This window comes from Aplidium turbinatum, chromosome 5 (assembly GCF_918807975.1).
Source record: "Aplidium turbinatum chromosome 5, kaAplTurb1.1, whole genome shotgun sequence".
NCBI lineage: Eukaryota > Metazoa > Chordata > Ascidiacea > Aplousobranchia > Polyclinidae > Aplidium > Aplidium turbinatum.
In genome coordinates, this window is record NC_137476.1 from 34,768,149 (window position 1) to 34,794,975 (window position 26,827).

The following is a 26,827-nucleotide window of genomic DNA, read 5'->3' on the forward strand; positions in this document are numbered from 1 at the left end:
TGTTCGACTAATGGTCGATCATGGATGCAATGCAGTTAACTTGCAGTGAGCGGAGAATGGAGAGGACAGGTTAGTAGATTGCTTTTAAACAGCAGCAGTGCAGTTCAAAAGTTTAAACATCCGGTTTTTAAATCTGCAGCACTATGCGTTGTAAACGTTTTGATTTTGCAGCGGTTTTCGCTTTCGCTTCTCAACGCTGGTACGGTAACATGTTTTATGATGCATTCAAATTTGTTCATCTGCAAGAATCACAGAATGAATACCAGTGAAAGTCCAACCAGGAATCAGTTATTTTTGCATTGTTTCAACGTTTAAAGACGTTGACGTCTTGACACAGACAATTCCGCAAACGTCTGTGAAATTTGACATTGTTGTTCTTGACCCTTTTGACATTTCAAACTGCAACCACATCTCAAACAGACGTTTCACTCTAAATTCGTTTGCAGCCATTTTTGTTTAACAACAACGTTAAACAACGTGAAAAAAACGCAAGTGTGCTGCATTGTTGCCCTCGTACAACTTTATGACGACATCTCTGCTACATCATCAATCTTGTAATGCTCCCAGACAAAACATAGCACCCAGTCAAGAAATTAGTTTTTCACATTGAATGCAGATTTTGGACCAATATAAAAAAGAACATTTGCTGGTTCAAACGCAATGGGAAGCGCTTTTTTATGGTAAAGGCAAGACGATGGTCACAGTGCGCTATATTTTTGCGGCCATTTTATTCCTAGAGCGTCGTCCGAACTTTAGCGGAAAGGCGCATAAACTATCCGTTTGTTTCTCGAATGCATAAAAACAGTCGCAACCGAGACAGAGTCAACTTAAAATTGATGGAAGAGATACGTTTTTTGGCAGGCAAGTGTAACATGAGTAGACAGCGATAAATAGATGTTTCGCTTATGAAGTTGAACTCCTTTTTTCGAGAAGGTGGAAGGAATGCGGTGGGGGATTATTAGTATTGCACCAGTAATTCATGTCGCAGAGCTCACGACTGCTGTTTTTCCACTCAATGTTCTATAATGATTAATGAGTACCCAGCCTTGTGCTGATGCCTAGTAGATCGCTCTTTTTACACAGAAAGAGGTAAGCGTGGACAGGAACGCTTTTGTGGAATGGAAATTGATAGCCAGAATCGAGAAGTTGAGATTTGGCGATGTTTCTGGATTTTTCGAGTAAGCTGCGAAATGATAACAAATGTTTCCCACATGTAATTTCGTGTAACGTTTGGCTGCATTGTTTTCCTTCCTTGCTTGTAGTTACTTCTCAATCAGATGGACATCCATGGAAGTGTCTGAACAACTGTCAGTGTTACGCAGATTTCAACGAAGTAACATACTGTAGACCTACTTGCAGTGGGGTCGTTGACAGGACAAACAAAGTACAAAGTCCCTTTACTGACGAGGCAATACAGATCCTTCTTTTGCTGATATGTCTTTTCACAAATAGGCTATAGTTTTTGCTGAAAATGTGACCAGTGTACTCTATGCAGCTACTTTTGCTCTCCACTCATAAAACTTATTTTTTATTTTCAAACGATTTCTGATAATTTGATTGTCTGATAATGGCAATGATTGATTATGCCTTTACACATGATTAAATTCTGTCAAATACTGTAGGGCTTTGGTTCTTCATCAGAGCCGTTTAGTCATTTACGGCGATCATAAAACGATTCGCTCTTGAAAACTACTCAATTGCTTGAAATGTACTAGTTTCAAACAAATGCATTTGTTTTCAAAACCAACTGTAAATTTACTGTATATTTAATATCCATCTAAAGGCATTGCAATAAAAACTGCAGGCTACGCTGCAGAGCTGTGTTGGTCTTTGTCCTTGGCATGCGGTACAATGCTTTTAAGTGCTTCCTGATATTAACTGCCGAAACGTTAGTGAATAACATCAGCATTACTCTTCTAGGGAGTGTGGCCTATTACAAAGCACAAGTTGGTTGCTGTTGCGAACATGGTCAAATTATGTTGTTGGATAAAGCATAGTCCTATATGTACAGTAGAAAGTTCATTGTTATCTTGAGCATTATTTCACTGAAGGTTAAGAGTTGGAGAGAGTTGTCTAAGGTGAAGCTTTTTTTAATAGAAAACGTCTCATAACCTAAATATAGTCCAGACTTACTTATAAAAATTGCATTTGTATTTTAAGTCGGAAACTACGCTCGAACAGCCAATAGGCCCACCTCTTCTTCGCTATCAAGTGGGGATTTATGACCTAGCTTAGACCAACCGACGATAACCTTTTTGATTAAGTTTCTAACGTTTGCTTTATATTTAATCCAAGTCAATGCCACTACCAATGCATGAAGAAGATCGAACCTCTTTGATCGTTGAACGCAATCAAAAGAGCTAAGAAGAGAGTTATCAATTGATTGATTAGAGTTTTCCAAACAATTTTTTTTGTACGGCCTACACTAAGAAAGTTTATAACCCTTCAGCATACCTATCGGCCCATTGCTTGGTTTAGGCAAGCTTTTGGACAAGTCGTTAGTTTAGAGCAAAAAGATTTAAGTCTGACACACAAAACCGTTAGAAGGTTGGAAAGAACGATCATCCAAATTTCCCAAAATATGTAGGTCTACAATTGAAGATAGAGTGTTTTTACAATTTATTTTATCTCATTCAGAGAAGTCGATGGAGTTTTGTATTACAGAAAAGCTTGTTTCGAAAGGAAATGATTACGAAAAACCAAAGAGTATCTTTTGTAATTGTTGGCATTTGAAAACATCGGCATTTAAACCATTACTTCGCTAATATATTTTCCACAGCAAAAGCAACCTAAGAGACAGATTTTCAGTTACATTCAGCAATCAGCACTCAAGAAATAGCGGATTTTTCTTTCTAGAAAATTCCTTGGCTTCACTTCAAAAGGGTTCATAGCAAAGTTAAAAGGGATTTTGCGGATTGTAAGCTTCAAACCACGTCGCAGCGTGGAGAAAAAACAAGTCTCAGATTGTGGCGTGTTAACACTGGAGATCCTTTAAACACCTCTGACACTTTTATAACCAAATAATGCATTCACTTTCAGTAGAAAAAAGTTTTTATTGTTGTCTTTGTGTTAAAGTACGATACCGAATAAATTATCAATATTTTTCCTGATTCTTTCACAATGGAAATTTTCAAAGCATTTCTTCACTTGACATGGATTTACTTTTCAGCAGCAGGTAAGAAATTTTGAAGCTGATACTTGCCATTAGTGTTGCTGCATTTCAAGGCTCAGTTAAAGTCGTTTGATCCTTGTTGTGCATGAAACCATAATAATTGTGAAGCGGTTCTCAAACTTATGTGGATCTGTTTGCGACGTATCACTGTTTTATCTGCAATTACATTGCACTGAATTCTGTCCCAATAAACACAAAAGTGATCATTATTACTATTATATTACTCCGATGTGTTAATTCTGCTTCAGCATGTTAAGAGGATTTGACAGCACATTTGTGATCATAGAGATAAATGCATAACCAGTTTAGCTGAAAACAAAACTAAGCGAAAACAGTAATTTTAGCTCTGTGTAAAATAATCGCTTATAAAATTATGACAGCTGATAAAAAAAGATAAAGATGTCAAAATGCAAAACTTAACCTCGAGTGGAGCAAACATTTCGAAAACTAAACTGTTTCCATCTATAGAGATATTAAAATATTTGAAACAAACTTGCACAGGACAACAACATATTTTTTTAATTGTTTATAGAAAAACAATGTTTGTGAATAACTGTAAAGCATTTGTCAGCTTTGCCACAGATGACTAAAATTGTAAATCCCTTGTGAATTTACTGTCAATAGATCGATAGACTGCAAAGCAGCATATGTTTGCTGTGCAGTCTTGAGTGGTAAAAGCCAAGACAAATAACAATGCAAAGATTTGCAAAAGGAATTACAAATATAAATTGCTATTTCAATTAAGAAATGTAAAGTGTCACGATTTTAAAAGCCACGTAGCCTATCTCTTCATCTTTCTCATATGTCCGCACAGAACCGATTTTCAAATGACAACCTTTATTAAAACAATCAGCTTTTATTTGAATTGTCATCGCTTTGGATTAAAAACTATATTAGTATGGTCACGGTAGGCTATGCAATTTTAGTACCATTGGGCTATGAACAATCACTTCCATTAATTAGATTCTCAATCCAAGTCCTCCCAAGTTATCGATGCCAAAATAATAATTTGTTTTAAATGAAGTTTAACCCAACAGTTGTCTCAAACCGTTAAGATAAAATCATTTTAATCAAACTTTTTGAAAATTGAAGCAGGGCCTAATTCTTCCAATGGTTTTTTTTTTGTGAAAATAAGCGTCAAATTACGTTAAAGCAAGCAATGTTATGGTTTGGCATATACAACTATATGCAAGAGATGGAGTTACCTGACATAACCGTTCACTTTATTGGTGTTGCTGTGTTGTGTGTTTAGAAATGTTAATGGTTTTCATAAGATATTTTGCTTTATGTTCTTATTGTTACTTTTCTGCTACGTTTTTTACACAACATGCCTTCCAAGCTTTCAAACATAAACAAGTTTAGTTGAAAAAGCGCAACTGCATTCAGTAGCGTTGACAGGGGGGGGGGGACAGGGGTACTTTTGAACCCGGGCCCGGGCCGGGATGATTTTAGGGGGACGGAACCTTTTCAAGGGGCCCGGGAATTGAAGAAATCACCGGGTATTTTTTAAATATAATGCGCTTTTTTAAAAGTGTCTTCATTTGGGGCCCGAAGATCTAATCGGTACCGCGCCCAAAATATCCTCTCAACACCTCTGGCTGCATTGAAAAGCCTCGGTCGAAAATATGCTCAACGTTGCAGCTGAGAAAATAACAATGTCATATTTTTGCGTAGGATACGTGTGAAATGAAAGGCTCGTTTGTGTTAGCTAATGGCTAGCAATAATTTCTGTATGGTTGCTAAGTTATAATAAAATCTATTATGCAAGCAGTTGATCTGATAGTGTTTAGTTTAATTAAGTTATCCACCAACGGTGATGTATTTATAGCGCTGCAGCTACTGTGTGGACGAAGCATTGTATTCTCGCTTCAGTAATTAACATTCTTGTGGTTGGAATCACTGCATTACGTAATCAATTATTCATGAAGAACCAACTTAGCAATGAAGATTGTAACATGATAATGGATTCAATAAATGCTGAAAAGTTTGTGTCTTCATCAAATTGTTTGTTTTTCTAAGAATACCTGCAAAGGCATAAAAATAAATAGGGAGAAAATGCTTTGGATTAAGTTGTAGGTAGCACAGTCAATTGCACACTCAGGAATAAGAAAATCCTTTTTTTGTGTCCTACAATCTTTAAATTTGGCGAAATAATCTCTTTGTGATGAAACTTTGAAAGGGATTTGTTTTGTTTCAAATAAACACATGGAACCACCAACCACCTGCAGCTACAGAGTTTTGGTTTTATTTCCGTTTTATACACAATACAAAAAACACAAAATATAAAACAAGAACTGAAATCATGTCACTGGTTATGATACAACAGTGTAGGCTACTAACAACACTTGCCGCAAGGATGTAAAATTACGAAAAACTTGTTCCTTTTGCAAACCAAAAACACAGCAAGGTGGTAAAATCAGTCTCCAAAACTTGCTTGGTCTGTGTTATTGCTTTCTAACTGACAAGACACGTCTTTTGTACAGTAGTTCAATGTCTTCAGATGTTGCTGGTGTTTGGATATAACCTAAGGCAATACATGTGGTGTGTTGCAACATATCTTGAGAACTGACCTACAAAAGCAATGTTGCAATAACCGTACGGAAGCAAATTTAAGATTATTATCAGATATTTGTAGAATCACAACATCTTCTAGAAATCCTCGATTGTCATTTTCTAACTAATTTCATGTATCGGCTATTTCTTTGTGTCTTGCTATTGCGAGTAAGCAATTGTCTTGGATAAAAATAGACCATGAACTTATCAAAACAGACAATTCTTTGAAAATGCTTCTTGAAAATTCTGTAAAACCAACGTAATATTGCTATCAACAGACAATACTATTGCTGTCATTGAATTAAAGCATTTTCGAAACAAAATCGTTTCTATAAGGAAAACAATTAGCAATTATCTCTAAGATAATGATGATGATAATAATAATGCATATAAATTATGTGGCATCGCCAAAGACTGGCTGAGCCAAAAGCTGGTTTGGCTTTTTAGCCTTTTAGGTTCTAGCACATTCAGAGAACATTGTGAATCGGGGGTGGTTAAAGGATAGAACCTCGGTCCCAAAAGCTCACACGACGACGACCATATAGTTATTGATTGCTTGCTCTGGTTGCTTCAACAATTTGACAAACAAGGCTGATGAACACATCACATAATTATGAAACCAAGCGCCTGATGACTGTAGTTTGGTTGTCGCTTTATTTTTATTCATAACTGGGGATTCAATTAATCATTTGCAACACTACCCATTTAAGATTATTTCATTTTATAAGTTGCTGAGACATGCATACTGCATAGCCTACCATGCTGTACACATGCAGCCAGCATACGAGACAAGGGTACGATTTTTGTCATTACCGCTTCGCTTCCTTTGCCTTGGTCGGCTACAAGCATAACCTGGCAGAAAACAAAAGATGTTTTTTGTTTTGTTTTCAAAAATAAGCAGTAGCCTTTGAATGCACGAATTGCATCAATGAAAGCTACAAGTTACTCACAAAGAGTTTATGTCAGAACTTCCATTACATTTTTGGCCAACTTTAAAGAGATGATGTCATACTCATACTTTTATGGTGTCCACTTCTTCTTGTTTATTTCGGGCATATTTTAAACTTGTGTACAGGTTTGCTAAAAGAAGATAAAAAAGTTTGGCAAGGTGTTTCTGTTCTTTCTGAAACCGGAAATGTTTGTGTATAAATAATGTCATTTTGTAAATTTAGAATGAAAACTTGTTATTTTAGTGTAAAATGCTTCGGGAAGTTTGCAACGTTTTAAATAATAATTTTGTTTCGATAATAACGAGTTTCAACTTTCAATTTCGACCGCTCCGATAGCTCAGTTGGTTAGCGCGTGACTTAGTGAACGAAGAAGCTTCAAGATCAAGCGACGCTGGTTCAACTCTCGGGGTGTGCGCTTGAGCAACGCATATTCCAAGGACTGTTCTCCATTCAGCAGCACCTAATGGATGGAATAATTTCCCTGCAACAACACTTCAATAATCGAAAACTTCACTCTGTCAATCTCGGTAACCGGCCCTGTGTCAAGAGCCTCTACAAGTATGCGAAACTACCAGGAATAACCTGCCAAGGCTTTGTTAGTCCGAGCATAGAGATTCAAAACCGAACAACCAAACCAATTTGTTGTTGTTTCCAACTGAGCAAGATTAGATTGCAATTACCAGCAGGAATGGCTGGTTAAACAGGTTGCAACTTTGAGGCAAGTTCAAATAAAAATATCATCAGTTGAGAAAGATACAAAATGACGTACAAGTCAAAATTTTTAAACTTGTGACATCAAAATATGTTTTGAATACCAGCAACAAATTGCAGCTATTTGAAAGCATGTACAAGATGTTGTTTGTTTAACCCATGCCAGTTTTGCTTGTCTTACCTAGATTTTATGGAACGTACAACATTTGCCATTTGAAAAGGAGCAGTAGCCTACTATTTAAGAAATATCGATTTAGAAATAGAAAGTTCAACTTTCTCTGAAGCTGAGATAAAACATACGTAGACACCAATGCTGTAAGGTTGATCAGCACAATACGGCGAAGAGTTTTCAACAACTCATTTATTGATCGCAACTTCAAATACATTTCACCTTCGTCCATGGAGTGAGCCTTTGACGAAATATTTTATTCTGCAAGATAGCAGAGACCTGGATGTGTTCTGAAGAGTTTATTAAGTGACATTGGTATCGATTCTGGCTTCAGTTACCAGGCTGGCCTAACCAGTGTTGACACAGGTTATTTATCTGCATATTATGTAACTGGTGATGCCAATAAATTGGTTCAGAGAAAGAAAATCTTGTTTTGTAGAACCCAGGCTCTTACTACTACAGTGGTAAACTTTGCGAAGAAGCTTCTCATCAGAACATGAGAGTTTCTCATCAGAACTTAGTTAGAGTGGAGTGTCCTACTTATGCGGTCGGTACTTCCCGGATAGTCATTCACCATCTTGTGCGTGTGGCTCAGATTCTCAGACCGCACACCACATTATCTACCATTGTCCTGTATATCGACCCCAGGACAGATATGTGGATCTCATAACGCTCGATGAACACACAATCCATTGGCTGCTGCGCCTGGATGTAACAGCGTGATCTGCGGCGGCCTCAAACGCAAGAAGAAGAAGAAGTCAGAGTTAATAACCTGATGTATGCGCAGTGGTTCAAGATGTAGATTAATTGAGCAGAAAGGCAAGAAGGCCCCAATTATGTGCCCACCTCAAGTATCCTATGACTTGCCACTACAAATTTGTATGCTTGTGATACGTGTCGAACCGACGTCCTGTTAGAGTACAAGCGTCGAAGCACATTGTATGTCTAAAAAAGTTTATATGTCTAGGAGGATATTTTATGTCCAGGAGCTCACTCTATACTGAATATGCATGTTTTATTGAAGACATCAACTAACCAATGTCAGACGGTTGGACAAGATTATGTTTCTGACATCGAACAAGATGGAGTGAAATATTTTTTCATGGCCACAGGAGAGGGAGCGCTTGAAGGAACAATCACTCCCCCAACAATTTTATCTTGCCTTCCAAAAAATGGAATTTAAATGTTATTGTAACATTATAGTGACATTTTACTACATGTGGAATGAAATTTCATAAATGTTGGCTGCATTCATTAGCTATATTTTTAAGCAAACTCTTTATTTCAAACTTTAAAATGGTTTCCCTCCCAACGGTTGCTTTTGCCCTCCTAATATTGTCCTTCTAGCTTCGTCGCTGTTCATGCTTTAAAAGGTTTTGAGTTCCTCTTTGAAGAGCTCCACTCCCTGACACAAACCTGATTGATATATTGATTCGCTAATGACATAGCGTGCGCATAGATTAGCCACACCCACTGATAACAATAATAATAATGACTTTGAGTGATGCCAAGGTCAGCTGTTAGCGCCCGATGGTGATGATTAATTTGTGGTTATCATTATCGGCTCGATGAGTTGCCTGGCAAGAATACGAAGTACATGCAGATGAAATTGTAGAAACAAGAAGCAGCAACTGCCAATGAACGTGCTCCATACACCATGGTAAACCCAATCATGATAATATATTTAATAAAACATATTGATACCTACACAAATGACTCGTTTGTAAATTGGCGGACTAGTAATAAGTACTTCTACATCGCACGTCAGCGAAGAACGACTTCTCTTCACACCAACCAAACCGAATAACCGATATACCAAAGAAAATCAATAAATGTGAAATCGATTTTCGCGTTAAACCGGAACTGCCATTTTGTTCATTAAGTTGCTAATTTGGAGCCCGTCAAAGGTAGCCCTACAGCCGCCATCAAAACACTGCTGCACGTCTTCAGAATAAATACTTCATTTGTGAATGGCAAAAATTATTCCAATCTAATTAGAATAAAAATTTTAAATTCCAGTAATGGAATTTCTCTATTTAAATTTTGTAGTTTGTGATATATTGTTTTGGGAATTGACTGCTGACCCCTTGTTACTGTTAATGACGTCATTGTTGATGGACAGGTGACAGACACCAAAGTGAGATCATGCAACAGCCCAATGACGTCATACGAATGAAGTGTGGGAAAGATGCAAAGATGACGTGTGTGGCGAAAGCTCAGCATCCATCGAAAGTAGGTTTGGAAATGTATTGTTGTTTTCACAGACAACAAAATTTGTTATTTTTACATTGATTTCAACGTCTGTAGACGTTGAATCAATGTAAAAATGACAAATTTTTGTCTGGTTTGATTTTAAGTCGTAAAACTGCGAACGCGAAACTTTGCAAACACTTTGTAGGAAAAGTATTTCGTTGGATTCTATCTGAATAGTTTGGTCCTGGTTAGAGCAACTCCTCTTACACTTTGCTCCTCAAAGGGAGGCCAGATTTGGCCCCCCCCTCATATTTCCTTTAATTATTTGAAGCACAGTAACGCCATGCACTTGGTTTTTCTTGACTTTTCCTAAAATTGCCAGGCGGATCTGATGATATTAAATTTGATGCTAAAAGTTGTGTAGTTTTCTTGTAAATTCAAGATTTTGGTGAATTTTTGCTATTTCTAGCTAACTTCCAGCAAAGCGTGAAATGGATTACATTGCGATGACAAGCCATAAGCTCATAATTGCTTCGTGCATCGATATGCGCGAGCAGAGAGAAGCATCCTCTTGCTTTCTTTTGTTTGGTTTGACCTCAATAATACAAAGCGCGTTATTTCTTATGCTACAAAGAAAAGCCAGTGATCGCAAAGCTGTTAATTAGAAACAATAATAGCAAGCTTTTTTGCGTTATCAGCTCTACAAAGAAGAATAGCAATCCACGATCAAAATAGTAGGCTATGGAGGCCACAAACTATTCAAAACAGTTGTTTCAAGCAGATAATATTCATTGACGAATAAAAAACGTTACAATAAGAAATCTTCTCTTGGATAAAGACACGAAAACCTGGTTTCGAAATAAACGTTCTATGGAAATGCTCTCATTGACAAAACTTGCAATTGAGGAAATGTATCACTGCAAATGCTTTTGGGAGAAGCCTGAGAAATAGCGTTTTTGCAAACAGTAATTGTGAGATACACTCAAAATTATGAGATAGGCTCCATTTACACGTAGCAGCTAACTCGATGGCGTCCCTTCACTGCTTTATGTCGCCTACTTGTTGTTATGTCCTGTATTTTTGTTTCACAGTGCACTGTGTTTTGTTCCAAAGAGCGCAAAATAAAGATGATAATGCCTCATCTACATTACAAAATATTTTGTAATGTAGGCCTACAAACAAAATGTACAATGTACATTACAAAATATTTTGTACTGTAGACGAGGCATAAATTTAGGCGTCACATAAGACAAACAACAAATCAGCTTTCTTCATCATTGATTCAACATCTGAATACGTTGCGCCAATGTATAAGAGGCCGGCTATTGTGAAGACCCGCCATTTATAAACGATCCGATTATACCAAAAGTGGGACAAACTAGTGGATCAAAGAATGAATAAATAATGCTGAGAAAACTAAATCTAAGTGACGAACAATACCGATGTCTTCATTTATCTTGGAAAAATGCTGCCTAAACTTATCAACAAAAAATACAGTAAATAACGGCAAGGATCCCGAAAGCAGAATTTGCTCGACTTTGGCATGAATTTAGTCAGACATCTACAGTAATAATTCCACACATACAATAACGGGCTCTCAACTGCTGTAAGATACATAATAATCAACCTGGTTCTGGGCGATTTGTGTAACAGTTTAGGGGAAGACACTACTTGAAATGATGCACCACACAAAAAATTTTCAATGAAGACTGAGTCTAAAAACCGATGTGGATAGTGCTGCACAATAACTTTAAGTTTAGGACAGAAGAGGCACAAAATATCACGATAAAAATAAAGACCTTGTGGGAAATTTTCGAGAATCATAACACGATGTAAATACCATAAACGCTTAGTTTGCATGCTGCTCTAAGCTGGCCGGCAACCACAAAGGTAGACAATAGCTTACAGGCAGTTTATAATTCGATAACAGCGCAATAAACATTATAAATACGTAAACCGACAATTTTCTTTTACAAACGTTTTACGTCTAATAGTAAATTTAGACGTAAAACAATTTTTTGTGAAGCACTTGCAAACCACGGTTTTGTAAAATAATTCATCATTATTATTTTTTACTTCTCGGATATTGTAAAACGTCATCAGCAAAATCACAAAAAAAAAATTCATTACTTCAATGTAGTAGGCCTAAGAATTTTTTATAGAATTGTAGCCACGTTGTTTCAACAAAGAAGCCATTTTTAGCAATGTAAAGTTATAGAAAATAATTTGCAATCATGCAAATGGTTGCAAAGAATCTAGGAAGTCTTCTCACAATCTGGCACAAAATGATTATGTTTATTGTATCTCAGTAAAATGTTTTACGATAAACTTTGAAGCTTCGTTATAATCATTTTTATCTTTGAAGTCAAACGTTATTTTTTTTGGCCAGAAACATAATCACTGCCTTGCTGACGTTGTCGCTTTTACGCGTATTTTTAGTGCTTCAAACAATAAGGACCCAGTCAGCAATCCAGTCCTTTTACATTGATTCAACATTTGTAAACGTTAAATTTATGTAGGTTTGCTGACTGTGGGTTGTTTCACATTTCTTTTGTTTACGCATGTTCCTCAATTCGCTGTTGCATTATTTCGACGCTGGCTGACTAAAAATGTATTTTCAAATTGATTGACACAATCTTCAATAAAAAGTGAGCTTCGAACTTAGCTTTGTTGATGTAAATGCTGTATTTTTTGTGGATGTAATTTATGAGTCATGTTTATAAACACCCGTAAGCGAAATGACTTATGATGTGGCCTGCATGATATTTGTGATGCGACTTGACACAAATCCACAATTTCAAAAGCACCTAATTTGAACTTAGAAATTTCAGATTATTTCAACAACTTGTTCAATTGTCTTCTCTCTACTAAAAATATTCATACTACAGACTCAATTGTAGACCTAAAATACACAAACGAAGATGTAAACAGCTATTCAAGCAGGCTAAGGTGTTACTTATGAGAAATTTGGTTCCATAAAACTAGAAGCTAGCCATGAGTTTCGGAATGCATTAGTTTAGGATAAAAATGTAAGACAACAAACGCAGTTTTGTTTTTTTCAAATTCGTGTAACAATATTACTCTGATTGTAACTATTTTAGAATCAGTGAGTAGCTTACAATAAGATTTGCTCGCAAGTCGTAAATTCTAATCAATGCAATGATTCGGCACACCGCACACACACTTCGTGCGTTCGATCGAGCTCTTTGTTATTTAGAAGTTTGCATGAAATCGGATTAGCACGGTTAATTAAAGGCGGCAAGTTAAATCAAAATTGTCGTTTTTGGGTACCTTTGCAAAAATTGAAATATCAAGTTTAACATATAAAATTTTAAAATAATGAGTTTTCAAACTTATAGACAAATGATTTGCTTTCACACCAGTGCAACTTCTGTTGAAATAGCATCAGCGGATAACACGTAACAGCTGATTGAATTTGATCCAAAAACGGCCCCCCCTTGAGCAGTTAACTTCCAAAAAAACGTTGAAAAGCAAAGGGTCAACACAACCGATGCGGATAATTTGATTGGCGGATAATGAAAACATTTATCCTCGGACAAACTGCTCATTAAAACTCATGAAAGCATTCATGAAAGCATTCATGGGAGTTTCACAAAGTTGTGGTTTGAACGACCAACGCAGATCCGGTCAACGAGATTTCTTATTTATTTATTATTCTGCTGAATAATTTCATCCACTGCCATGCAGTCAAGTGCAACCTGAACATACGTAGTGGTTGTAGATAACAAACGATTTGTCTATCGTATAGATTTTCAAAACTTTGAATAATTGATCACCTCTTGATAAATTGCTGTCTGTTTGACATTATTTTGAAGCGATATTCAATCCCACCATGATATCAATATTAATTGAAATGGTTTTCTTTTGTCTCCCTCCCTCACTTTTTGACTTACCACTTAGCAAACTGTCTTTTTTATACTGACTTTTTATGCAAATACAAAGTCAAGTGATGTTAACACACCAAAGAACCATACCTTGCCTATTGGATGACTACTTGCATAACAGCTTATCCCACAATTGACTTTAAAATGCGCATTTGGGCAGACAGTTAACCCAGACAGCAGAGCAACCGTTTTTTTACATTGATTCATCGTCTGCAGACGTTGAATCAATGTAAAAAACAGTTGTTCTGCTGTCTGAAAAACTGCAGTGGATTAGCGCAGTGACAGCCACTTTGAAAATACAAAGAGGCTGCATAAGCACCTTTTCGTATAGTTTTGCATAAACAAATACAGGATGTGTGGCTCTACTTTTTGTATGAAAGAAAGGATGGGGTTCATTGTTGTTATAAACTTCTTTACAGGAATATGGAAATATCTACTTACGCAGGTTTCTTTCTTATTGCATAATTTACAAACCTTAATTAGTTCGATGTATTTTAATACGTTTATATTTCCTGTGTTGTTTATGTGCAGAGCAGCCTATTTCAGGTTTCCTTATAATCCACGTCCACGTTATTAGGCGGCATTGTCATATCATCATTGCCATCGCCCGGTATTGCCACAGTTGAACAAGTTCGCAAACAATTATAAACGCCTGCTGTGTACATACAAGTTATACAGCAAGAATTGGGAAATAAAAACAATACTGAGTCATAAAAATTTTCCTGACAACATTTTTCTGGTGTATCAGTAGAGGCCATTTGCTACTATGCGCTTTGAAATGTAAGAAAACAAAATTTGGCGAAGGTGTAGGCCTACCTCTGCCTAGAGGTGAAAAAACATGGTCGCTGACCAGATGTGCCAGTGTGGGAACTACGCAATGAATACGTTTATGAACAAGGATTTTGTTACAAAACTTTGCCTTGATCTAGATTTAGACTCGCAGAACCACTTTCTGTCTAGTAATCTTCTTCATGAATATGATATCTCATAAAATGATCGGTATCCGGTTTGGCCTTTTTCAAAAGCCTTTCTAGAATTGTGGTAATCAAAGACGTTTGATTTTTCAGCCTTCACAGGCTACGTAATTATCGACAGCAGAATCTGAAAACTGAATACAGCTATAAACTGAGTTTGATTTCTTTGATTTCGTATTAACTTACAAATACCTTATTTAAATTCATAACAACAACTTAGCCTACCTCATTTTGAAGAATAAATTCGTCTGTCAGAACTCAAAACAACAATGTATTTTTTTGGCTTCTAGTCGCCAGCAAATGCTGTGAATTGCAGAAGAAAACTTTCGACGTTGACGTTGACTTTCGACGTTGACGTTGACGTTCGACGTTGACGTTGACGTTCGACGTTGACTTTCGACGTTTGTAATGGTTTATTTTTTGTCGCTCTACAACTGCTACGGTCTTTTAACGTTAGAGCTCATCTTCAATTTTGTATGAAATTTAAAATGTCATAAAATTTTTATAATCTTCTCTTCGTCATACAAGAAAGAATGTAACTGTACTCGACCTGGAATCGAACCCAAGCCTACCAGCACTAGAGCTAAAGGCAATAACCACTTGGCCACTGAGCTGGTGTCGTTTGGTGCTTTTTTCAAAATGTTGCCATTTCTATCGACCCAGGCCAATGCTTGCTGATTGAAGAGTTAAATTATGTGGAAGAGAACACATCAACACAAGAAAGACAATCTCCATGCCTACCTTTAAGTGTGTAATTGAAATTCCTGCAAAAAGACAATACTTGATCTCGGTAGATGTGGATCAGATAATAAACGTGTCAAGCGTTAGAAAGACGCCCTGCCCACTCAGGTACGAGGCCGAAAGTTGGTTAATTTACAGTATATCATGTAACAACATCACATTTTTTTGGTTGTTAACCGGAAACATAGTTTGTCGCATTTTGGACTTAGTTAGACTGGCTCATATACAAAGTGTTCTCTGCTCAGCCTCTCGTGCAAAAAGAGTCTCTTACAACTGCTACAAGTCAGCAGTTGTGAACTGAGCAAGCGACAACTGAGCAAGTGACAACTGAGCTGACAACATTTAAGCAAGTGGCTGAAGTTGGTGAATGATGAAACTGAGCAAGTAACAACTGAGCAAGCCGAAACTTGGAATGTCACAAATCAGCAAATGAGTTTGACAAGCGATGACCAAGCAAGTCCGACGTGAGCACGTAAATCTCATTTGCTGACTTTGCAATAGCTGAAATGTACTTGCCGAGTTGAGGCACTTGCTGAGTTGTTGCATGCCGAGTAGTCCGACGACCGTGCAAAAAGCAATGCTGCAAATGTCCCTTGGGAATACATGGGCTTGATGCATTCGAGACAGCAAAGGCGGCTGAAATAATATTCTGTGGATTGATTTGATTAATGCAATTAAGTCTTTTCTCTTAAACACTTCTCAACGCAAATCATAAATAACTTACTTTTTACACTAGAACGCCTTTCTTATATTCAATTTTACTTCATAATTATGAAAAGAAGTTTAACAGCGGAAAGTGTTAGCTGACGTTTTGAGTATTTATTAATATTTGAGGTGTTGCAAAAAAACAAAACATCTTTTAGTTTTTTTTCATGAAGCTATTTTCGCTCTCTATAAGTAGTCAACGCCACGCACTTAGGCTACATACATATAATGCTATGACTGAAATATACATGTACAGTATAACCAAACAATCATTTTATTTTACCCTCATTGTGATGACATGTAGTAATGGCATTGCGGATTACGCATGTATTGCAACAGATATCTGGAAGCAGCGAAAGACATTCAGTCATCGAATCAGCTACTCTTATTTTTTGCATGCGCGTTAAAGCTCCCTCCCATGACACACTTTTGTAAGGGTCGAACTTACATTAGAATTGGCTCTTTATTGGTGTCCGAAGGTCTTTGTTTTAATAATAACAATAATAAATAGTATAACGGTAAAAGGATTTATACAGCGCCAGCTATGCTCTTGGGTACTGTACGTAACCACTTGTCCTCTGTGAATTGAAGGCATATATCTATGTGAAAACTTCCGTTGTCATGCCTTGTTGCAAAGAAACTACGTCAAATAAAAGACAACATCTACTTGACAGCTGCACTGCCAAGCAGTGACAGGGTCTCCTGGCTCTCAAGAGTCAGTCCGACTCCAATCGAAAGAACGCGTCTGTGTCGTAGCAAGTCATCAATATGCTTGAAGGATGAAGGTGGAAATTAATCCATATCCTCCTTAACCAGTTTAAACTGATGGAGTAAAATGAGAATTCAAACCATAGTGATGTTGGTAGAGGTCTAGTTTGTGGATTGATCTGTTAACAAGAAACTCTAGCTAATTGTTATCTGACCATTTAATCTGAAAACTGGACTTCTATCAGCATCAGTATGTTATGCTTATAATCTTCTTTTTACGCTGTCAGTTTAAACCACCGACGTTAGAATTGTCTTCATTGTTTTCCCACTCACTTAAGTTAAGTCTCCATTCCCTTGAATAAAGCTGAGCTTGATAAAAAAAAAATGCATTGATTATTACAATTTTTAGATTTTTATTTATTTTCTTTAAAATTTCGTTGATGACAAGAGATTGTTTTGGTTTCAGGACAAAGCTCCTCCTGACACCCAGTGGTGGTATAGGACCCACGGATCCATGTCAGCATCTTCCAAACGCTTGGTGGAGTTGGAAGGAGAAAGTAGACTCGCAATTGAAGTCGAGGTTATTAATAGTTAGTTATTAATAATAGTTATCTCTGTATTTTTAATAAGTAACCTTGATGAAGCCTAAACCAATAAATATGAATAATTTCAAGTTCATGAATGATTGAATGATCAATTAACGTGTATGAGTTATTAAGATATTACTGGAGTGGTTGTTTATTTGTTTCAAGAGATGTTAATAAGAATATGACCAACCACATAGCTGTTGTTTGAATAATAAGTTCAATCTTCAATTAAAAGCAGATTTTTCAGCTGTTTGTAATCTTGTAAAGATTTAAACTCTTGCAAGGTTTGATTGTGTTAACTGTATCAACATAATTGTTGTTGCGTCAAAATTACTTGCTTTTTGACAATTTAAAAAAATTATTGTTTTTGAATGACTTCGGACAAAAATTTCTGTTTTCACTTAAAGTGTTTTTTAAGTAACCAGATATATATTTTGCTCTTGCTTTCTTGATGGACATCATGTATTGAACCAACGTCTGGAGATATCGAATCAATGTGAAAAAAAATGTTGTTTGGACAGCCACATGTTGCTATCGCTTGAGACGTTTTTTACGTCTACGTTTACCTGGATTACGTTATTTGATCGGGTTTTGCTCTGATTGATTGATTGATTCAAGCGAAAACGTAATACACTTCCCACACAAGTTGAAAACTAGATGAGTTTGAAAACTGTGTTTTAAAATTTATCTATAACCTGTATACAACTGGTGGTTTTGCAAACTAACTTGAGTTTTGACCAGATTTGCCATGCTGCTGCTCTGGGTAGAAATTTAAATCTAACCTCCACTCTCAATAATGATGCATCCAAGATACAGCAAGAATGGTTGCTTAAACAGGTAGCCACTTTAACAAGTCGAAATTCTGCCACTGAAATTGACTACAATGCAACCGCCAACCAATCAGAACGTGTTATGAGAGGCTACCGTCCAATTGTGACCTTTCTAGCACTCAGCCAGAGAGTTATGCTTGTTTTGAGCATTATTTGGTAATTACAGAAGAAAAAGAGCAATAGCAGAGGTGGGAATCGAACACGCGTCAATGAAATGACTAATACTTTCTAGCCCTAACCCTAACCCCTAAGCCAACCAGCTGACAAAAAAACAATCATTTAATTTGCTTTCTATGATCTTCTTTTCGCCATTATTTACGTCACTTAAACCTTAACTTATGATTGGTTGGCGGTTTCATTCTAGTCAATTTCAGTGGCAGAATTTCGACTTGTTAAAGTGGCTACCGCTTAAACAAAACAATTTTGTTTGTGTCAAATATCCCATCGTTTGTTTCATGATGCAGCGTTGGTAAACAACAAAACAACAGTTATAAGGCAACTTATCACTGCAGAGATCACGCGGGGGCGACAGAGGTTGAAGTTGCCTGTCCCAAGAGACAATGAGTTATTTACGGTCACTTTTTTGCACCCTTTCGCACCGCTTCATTATGTAACTGTAAAAATTTGATTTGAGGTAGAACTAATTTGAGGTAAAATTGATTTGAAGTAAAACATCACTTCTAATTTGAACAGAAACCAATACAGTGTTTTGGATTTGTTCTATAAATTAAACTCTTTGATTCTTCACATTCTAAATGTTGCCATAGTGCTGCATTCGTAAAAAAAGGACAGGGTATACTGTCAGATTTGCCAATATGATAAATAATAATACACCACTTGCAAAATACTAATTTTTATTCTACAATAACATGAATTATCAACTTCAAAATTGGACGAAGGGTACACAATTGTTTATAAGGGACAGCTCAAAGGAAAAGATTCAAGTATAAAACTTGCAGAACCGAATTATACAGCACTGGTTGCCATACTTTGTATACATTACCATTGACCTTAAAATATTGTAGCCTACTAAAATCTTTCTGGTCTTAAAAACTCAACCCAGGTGAATTGTCTGCTTGGAGCTGTTGACTAATTTATGTCAGTATAGAAAGGTAGGCTGCATTTCTAAACACACATTGTTAGCTTACAGAATATGCATTTCGCTCTTGTAGCAATGTAGCATAGGCTATTAGTTTTTAAAGTTACTTGTGTTGTGTAGATAGCAATGTACCTATCTATTGATCTCAAAAATAAGTAACGTAACAACAACGTAACTACAAATAACGTAACAACGTAACAACAACGTAACTACAAATAACGTAACAACGTAACAACAACGTAACTACAAATAACTGCTTGTTTGTTTCATGACAGCAATTTGTTGTTGTTCGCACAACGTTAGTGGTGAAAGACCTTAAACTGTCGGACCAGGGGGTCTACCAATGCCGGGCAAGCAAGAGCCCCCAAAGGTTCGACGAAGGCGTGAATGTATATCAGCATTGGAAGATTGAAGAAGCCATTATTGATGATCTGAATTGTGGGCAAGGTACGCTATGATTAAAATAATGTAACACATGGTGAAAATAAATAGCTTTTGGGCTTTTCTGGTAAACTGCAGAAATAATAATACAAAAAATTTCAACCTTTAAAAAATTTTTGCTTTGATATATTAAACGTACGTGATAAATATTCCGTTTATTGGTAAAATGGACGGTAAGCTGATAAACCTGATAACTTTTCAGTTTTGTATATTTACGTTGTTTTAGATAAAAGTTTCTCATTCTCAAGATGGATAAAGTTGCTTAAAGTATAATATAAAATTCTTTCAACAGTTTTTGGTTGTGTTATATTGGGTTAAACCAGCGTTTCTTAACCGGGGGTGCTAGCACCCCTTGGGGGTGCTGGAACAGACTGTAGGGGGTGCTAAATGCATGCAGTACAACATCAAAAAATGCCTTTTTACTTTTCTGCATTTTTTTGTCTTTTTGCTAGTATCAGCAGTTGTCATATCAATGATTGCTGTTTCGAAGTAGCCTATACATGATTTGCTGTAATTGTAGTCATCTCCCAGTCAAGTAGGCCTACTCAAATTGATCCTGAGTAGATTGTGCGAACTTACCTGGTTGGTGCTTTGTTGTAATATTGTTGCTCACCTTTCGCTTCTAAAAACCACCATCACTCATATCCAGAGTGGACACAGCAGCCCTTCTTGGCAAACATGATCATGAGTGATGATAATTAATAGACTAAAGGAGGGGTTGATTGACATGCAGGTGAATCAGAGTTGTCGGACAAAATTTCGTCCTTCCGCTTGCTGATTTCTGGTGTGATCAGTTGACAGAATATCCTGCATTATCACGAGCAGCATTGGAATTGGTCGTTCCATTTCCGACCACCTACCTGTGTGAAAAGGCGTTCTCCACCATGCTCCAAATCAAAACAATTGGCCGGAACCGCCTTCAACATGGGTTGCTCCATGATATGAGAGTGGCTTTGACCAATACGAAGCTTCGAATAGAGAAATTGGTCCCACATAAGCAACAACAGAAATCACATTGATACATGTGTAACTAGTTAGTAGGCTAGTTACCCAGCTGGGTAACTTAAGTATGCTTAAGTTTGTCCATGTTCTTTCACTATTCTCGGGTTTTCCTATTTCTTTTATTACCAATGACGACAGTAGTTTTGAAGAATAAACAAAATGATTAATTTGTACATCGCTTTCCTTTCAATAGTGCAGGCCAAAGTTTAATGGCGGTGTCGAAATTTTGACATGCTTTTTGATCGCTTGCGGTATATTTTGTATTCTTTTGTCGCCTAACAACCTGTGCTGTTGTTTTAAGAGAGTTGATTCACTTACACAGTGGCGTAGCCGGGGGGGGGGGGGGGGTTTGGGGGTTACAACCCCCCCCCCTTTGGCACGTGTGTGACGTCACGATATTGAGAATGATGCTTTCAGTCTTAAAAAAATTGCCTAATTTTAAACAAAACTGCATTAAAGGAGCGAGTTTTGCCAATACCAAACATTCAAACATCTCAGCCAGGAATTAGCAACAAGAAAACATAGCGATTTTAGCTTTATTTCCGAAAAATGGCGAAGAAAACATGATCTTATCCTTTTGCTAAGCCACCGGACAGCACCATTTTACAGGAATATTCATACCCACATTTTTGTTGAAAATGCTCTCAGAATGCACCAAATTCAAAGTAATTTTTAAAAAATTTTGGGGGGAGGCCCCCCAGACCCCCCGCCGCTGGGTCGTCAAAACCCCCCTTTTAAAATTCCTGGCTACGCTACTGCACTTACATATGGTTATAATTGAATTTCAGTTGGTGAATGAAAGCCAAATACCAAATCCTGAATCAACTTCGTTAAAACAACTGCACAGTTTGTTAAACAACAAGAGACTTCATTACAAAATATATCGCCAGCGATCTGAAGGCATGTCAAAATTTCAGCCTGTACGAAACTTTTGGTCGGCACTGTAGTAGTCGTATGTCAACGATAGTTAGGGGGTGCTAGATTGTTCAGGCCTGTTTACAAGGGTGCTAGAGTCAGAAAAGGTTAAGAAACGCTGGGTTAAACGGTTTCAACAAAAACTGCCTTACACCGACCTAGCACTAAGTCAGTTAATAAAAATTACATTGAATTACCTAGAAAGTGTGAAAATAAATGTGCTTTAAGAATTACTAAAAATATGTGTCCATTGTCACAGCGACCACCGCTGCGCCAACCACACACGTCATACCAAGCGCATCATACAATCGGAGTCGCTTTGATGACATCATCACCACGACGATGTCGTCATATAGGAGACGGACCAAGCCGACTCATAAGAAACCCCACAAGGGAAAACATCATCCCAGCAGAAGTAAAAATGTTTATATTAACTAGGGGTTTTAGATTATGGGGGAGAAATTACCCCTTCTTTTGGCTTCTCCGCCACACTAGAAGGGTTACGTTTTTTTTTCTGATTAACAAAAGATTGTACTTTTTATGGGTTATATAAGAGTAGTGAAATTGATTTTTAACTAATTTAAGTTTTTTGTTGGAAGCAAGCTTGTAATGAAGCTAATGAGGGGTAATGTCCTTGCAATGTGGCCGGAAAAGATGAATTACATGTCCCGTAATGTCATGTTCCTTGTATCAACTTGATAGCTTGTCCACCCCGATAGCTCGGTTGGTTAGCGCGTCACTTCTGGAACGAAGAAGCTTCAAGATCATGCGGCGCTGGTTCGACTCTTGAGGTGTGCGCTTGAGCAACGCACGTTAAGGAATGCTCTCCATTCAGCGGCATCTAATTGATGGAATAGGCTAATTCCCTGGCAACAAGACTTCAACAATCGGAAACTTCACTCTGTCAATCTCGGTAACCGGGCCTGCGGCAGTGATTCCAGGGTTAAGCTCTCCAAGAAGCTTTCCCAGTCCGAAGATAAAGCATCAATCAATCATCATCACCAAGTAATTTCAGCATAGTTTCACATTGGGTGCAATAAAATATGTCATTTTGATGCTGACCGTGATCAGGATTCAGTGAAACACTTGGTCATCGTCGCTTCAACTTTTGTGGTCTAAGCTTTTTAACACTCACTTCAACTGGAAAAGTCCGTTGTTTTCGCAACGTTTGCAGACCTTGAATCAATGCAAAAAGCGAAATTTTGCCACTTATAAGGTTTTTGATGTTTTAAGTGTCAATTTTGTTATTCGAGTTTTTCATATAATTGTATTTTGGGTTTTCGATATTGAAGTTTACCACAGGTTATAATTTGCAATCGATAAAAACATATTCTTTACACTTGTCATTGCATACGATCGTGGCAACTTAAAACAATCTTCAAATCTAAAAATACAAAAGTCAAGCAGGCAACGTTGACACAAATTGCTTTGAATGCAATGAGCCAACTAAACTAAGAAATATTGAGACATTTATCCATTGCCCGAATATTAATTTCTGGTTGCTCAGGACCGCCACCTCACGGAAACACAAGAAGGCATCCTCAGCGTAGCACTTCACCGACGAACATGGCTACTAAAGGGGATGGCAATCTTGGTGAGTTATTTCTATAATGTTTAGTACTTAGCATAGAATCAAAGCATCGCTTGTTAACAAATATAAACATCTGATCAAGATAACAAACTTGACAGGAAACTGCCTCACAAGTTTTGTTTAAATCAGCAATAAACATCCAATCACCAGAAGCAAACATGTAGCCTACCTTACTTCAGTTCAGCAGATTTCTTTTACAGTTGTTAACAAAACGCAGTATAGTTGTCATTTTTATTATCTCTTTGTTTTCTTAAAGGAACTGTAGACTAAACAAAGCCGCGGGTCTACTTTGTAATAAGTAGGCCTAGGCTACACAAAATTACATATAGTGCACAAAATTTTGCCTATTTTAATTTGTTTTTATTATATTTTGATGACTATTAAACAAATTGATCCCATCAATAAACAACAAATTATGCTGGCATAATACAAACACGCTTATTTTCACGCGAGCCAGATCAATGTTATACAGTCAAATATTGATTTTAATTAACTAAAATAAATCATCTTTAGTTATGCTTATTCAAATAGAATAATATATGCTGACAGTGACACAATTCTCATTTCTAGGTTCATCTCTTCATCACGGTCACGTGACAAGTTACCTAGCAACGGCCTTGTTGGTATTAGTTCATTTATTCTAACCAGGATTCTGGTCTGGCTTCGTCTAGCTTTGCCCTATCATGTCTACTGAGATTGCTTTTTACTTCATTGCAAGCACTGAACCACAGCATGGATGTACACCAGTCATATAACTTAACTATAGAAGCTACAGCTGCTTTCTTACCAAAGAATAATTCCTAAAAGTTGCATCAGGAAGTTGTAATTTTCATTTGAAAGTTTGTTGTCATGGCAACCCTCTTTAATATCTAATTCTTGCTTCGCTCGGTTATCGAGAAACATTCTGTTTGAAGGGTATAGTCTGATTGGCTAGCATGGTGGTTACATCGGTATGGCGAGCGGAATACTATATGTTCCTCTTCCAAGGCCGTTGAGAGTATAACTGGGGCCCGGTACCATTGAGGTTCTTGACTTCCCCAAATCAAAAAACTTTTAAGAAAACGCACTACAGCTTAGTTTCACACTTAGTTTTGTTAAATACATTCGCTTTCACTAAGTTGTTGTACCCTTTTATTTATTATTGGGAGCCAAAAACTATTCTAAAATGCGGTGGATGAAACTCATTTGAGAATATTTGCGCCTCATGATGGGGGAATTCCGGTTCTCCAAAGCGCCGATTAGCGGGGTTTGAATGCATGTAAAACAATGCTACGTTTTGTTATTATGAAAAGAACATAGAGTTTGGTCAGGGATTCATAATATAGGGATCGCCAACTCGGCTGGATATCTGACAAGCAGAGTGTAAAAGTGTTGCCAGATATTTTTATATTTTTAGAAAAAATATTATTTTGGCGTTTTTAAAGTAGCAGTTGCCCAAAACGTGACCGTAGATAAATGGACAAGCTTTGGGCTACCACTACTTTTTAATAATGCCAAAAAATTAGTTTTTCTAAAAATTTAAAAAATATTTGGCAACACTTTTACACTCCGCTTGTCAGATATCCAGCCGAGTTGGCGATCTCTATACTATGAATCCTTGAGTTTGGTATTTGCTGTATTTCTAAAATCTAGACAAAAAACACTTTAAAGAAGGTAACTTTTCACTGTGACGTGTTTGTACTCCTATCGTTGTATTGCAGTTTGAAAGTTTCTATACTGAACAAAGGATGTCGTGTTATTTTGTGGTAATGTCATCCTAACTAGGAATTAAAGCTGGTACGTAGGCTATATGCTAAATTACTTCTACAGTGTGTGTTCACTGGGGTAAATTGTTTTATTACAGAGGTTTTGACAGTTTAATCGATAGATATATTTTATGTTCAAGAAAAATAGCCCTCCTGTGTACTTGTTCAAAAAAAGAATTATTCATCAATCCAAAAACAGCTGATTTCGTTGCCTCCACTCTTCTTTAGTAAATTTGAGCTTTTCAGCTGGATGGAGTTTAAAAGTGGCATTGAGATTTAAAATCGGTTAGTCTCTTTGAAATCACAATACAATGTGTTATAATATATTGTTTTACGTTATTTCTACGTACTTTGTTTCTGTACTGGTCCTTGTTCTACTGATTACTTCGTTGGCGTGTTTTGTCCTTCTGGCTGTTCTCTATTTTGTGTTGCTTGTTGTTGTGAGCTACCTGCCTTCATTTTTAGTATGTTTTAAGTTGGGGTGGCCGCATTTTAAGTTGGTTAAAACTTTATCAATAAAGTCATCTTTAGTTTCATGACATGCAATGTATGCGCTGAAATTAAGCCACGTTTCTTTAAACCCGTCCAGAGTAATTTAATCAAAGCGACTCAGCCCATGGAGAGGCTAAACTTAGATTTTAAGGGCCCCTTACCATCATGTTCTCGTAATATATATATATTGTGTGTCATTGATGAGTATTCACGATTTCCGTTTTGTTTTCCCTGTGTTGATACGTCGTCTGGCACAGTAATCAAGTGCCTTTCTCAACTGTTTGCAATGTTCGGTACCTGTAGTTTTATTCATACTGATCGAGCCCAAAGTTTCATGTCTAGGGATGTTAAACAATTCTTGTTGGAAAGGGGTGTAGCTGTGAGCCACTCAACACCCTATCACCCGCAAGGCAATTCGCAAGTTGAACGTTACAACGGAGTAATATGGAAGGCGATACAATGTAACCTCAAGTCATTCGGCCTGCCTGTAAGCAAATGGGAAAATGTCATTCCGAACGCCTTACACGCATTGAGATCGCTACTGTGTACATCAACAAACTCTACCCCGCATGAGCGATTCTTCAACTTCTCTAGACGGTCGTCACACGGGAAGTCCCTTCCTGATTGGTTAAGCACTCCTGGCCCAATCTTACTGAGAAAGTTTAACAGGTCTAGCAAACACGACGATCAAGTCACGAAAGTGTTCTTAACCGAAGCCAACCCATTATACGCTCGGATCAAATACAGCGACGGCCGAGAGTCTAACGTGTCTCTAAGAGACTTAGCCCCACATCCTGCTAATAATACCTCTTACGGGGATATTGTGGATTCTCCTCAATCATCGGAATATATTGTGGATTCTCCTCAATCATCGGACACAGAGGAAAAGTCATTCACACCGAGTGATAGGTTGCCTTGCAGTGGCGCTTCACCGGGAAATAATTTCGATCAAGTCGAAGAAGTTGTTCGCGACCAAGCGATCGACTGCGATCCAGCAATCAATCCGCAATCAACAACGACTGGTGACCTAACCCGATCAAGCCTTTCCAATGAAAATCCAAGAAGATCGTCTAGGTCCACCAATGGGGTTCCTCCCGTTAGATATGGGGATCCCATTAGCTTTTAGAGTGGGTAAATGTTATAATATATTGTTTTACGTTATTTCTACGTACTTTGTTTCTGTACTGGTCCTTGTTCTACTGATTACTTCGTTGGCGTGTTTTGTCCTTCTGGCTGTTCTCTATTTTGTGTTGCTTGTTGTTGTGAGCTACCTGCCTTCATTTTTAGTATGTTTTAAGTTGGGGTGGCCGCATTTTAAGTTGGTTAAAACTTTATCAATAAAGT

General features: G+C 37.2%; 1 protein-coding gene across 1 annotated transcript; it reads left to right on the forward strand.

Moving 5' to 3' along the window:
- The first annotated feature begins 3,048 nt into the window (after nt 1–3,048).
- On the forward strand, nt 3,049–23,987 carry LOC145771210 (uncharacterized). The gene is given in 7 exon segments (XM_082582944.1): nt 3,049–3,175; nt 9,678–9,787; nt 17,248–17,361; nt 19,573–19,765; nt 21,915–22,070; nt 23,163–23,249; nt 23,817–23,987. Coding segments are annotated over 7 exon segments (789 nt in total). The 5' UTR covers nt 3,049–3,120; the 3' UTR covers nt 23,891–23,987.
- The last annotated feature ends 2,840 nt before the right edge of the window (nt 23,988–26,827 follow it).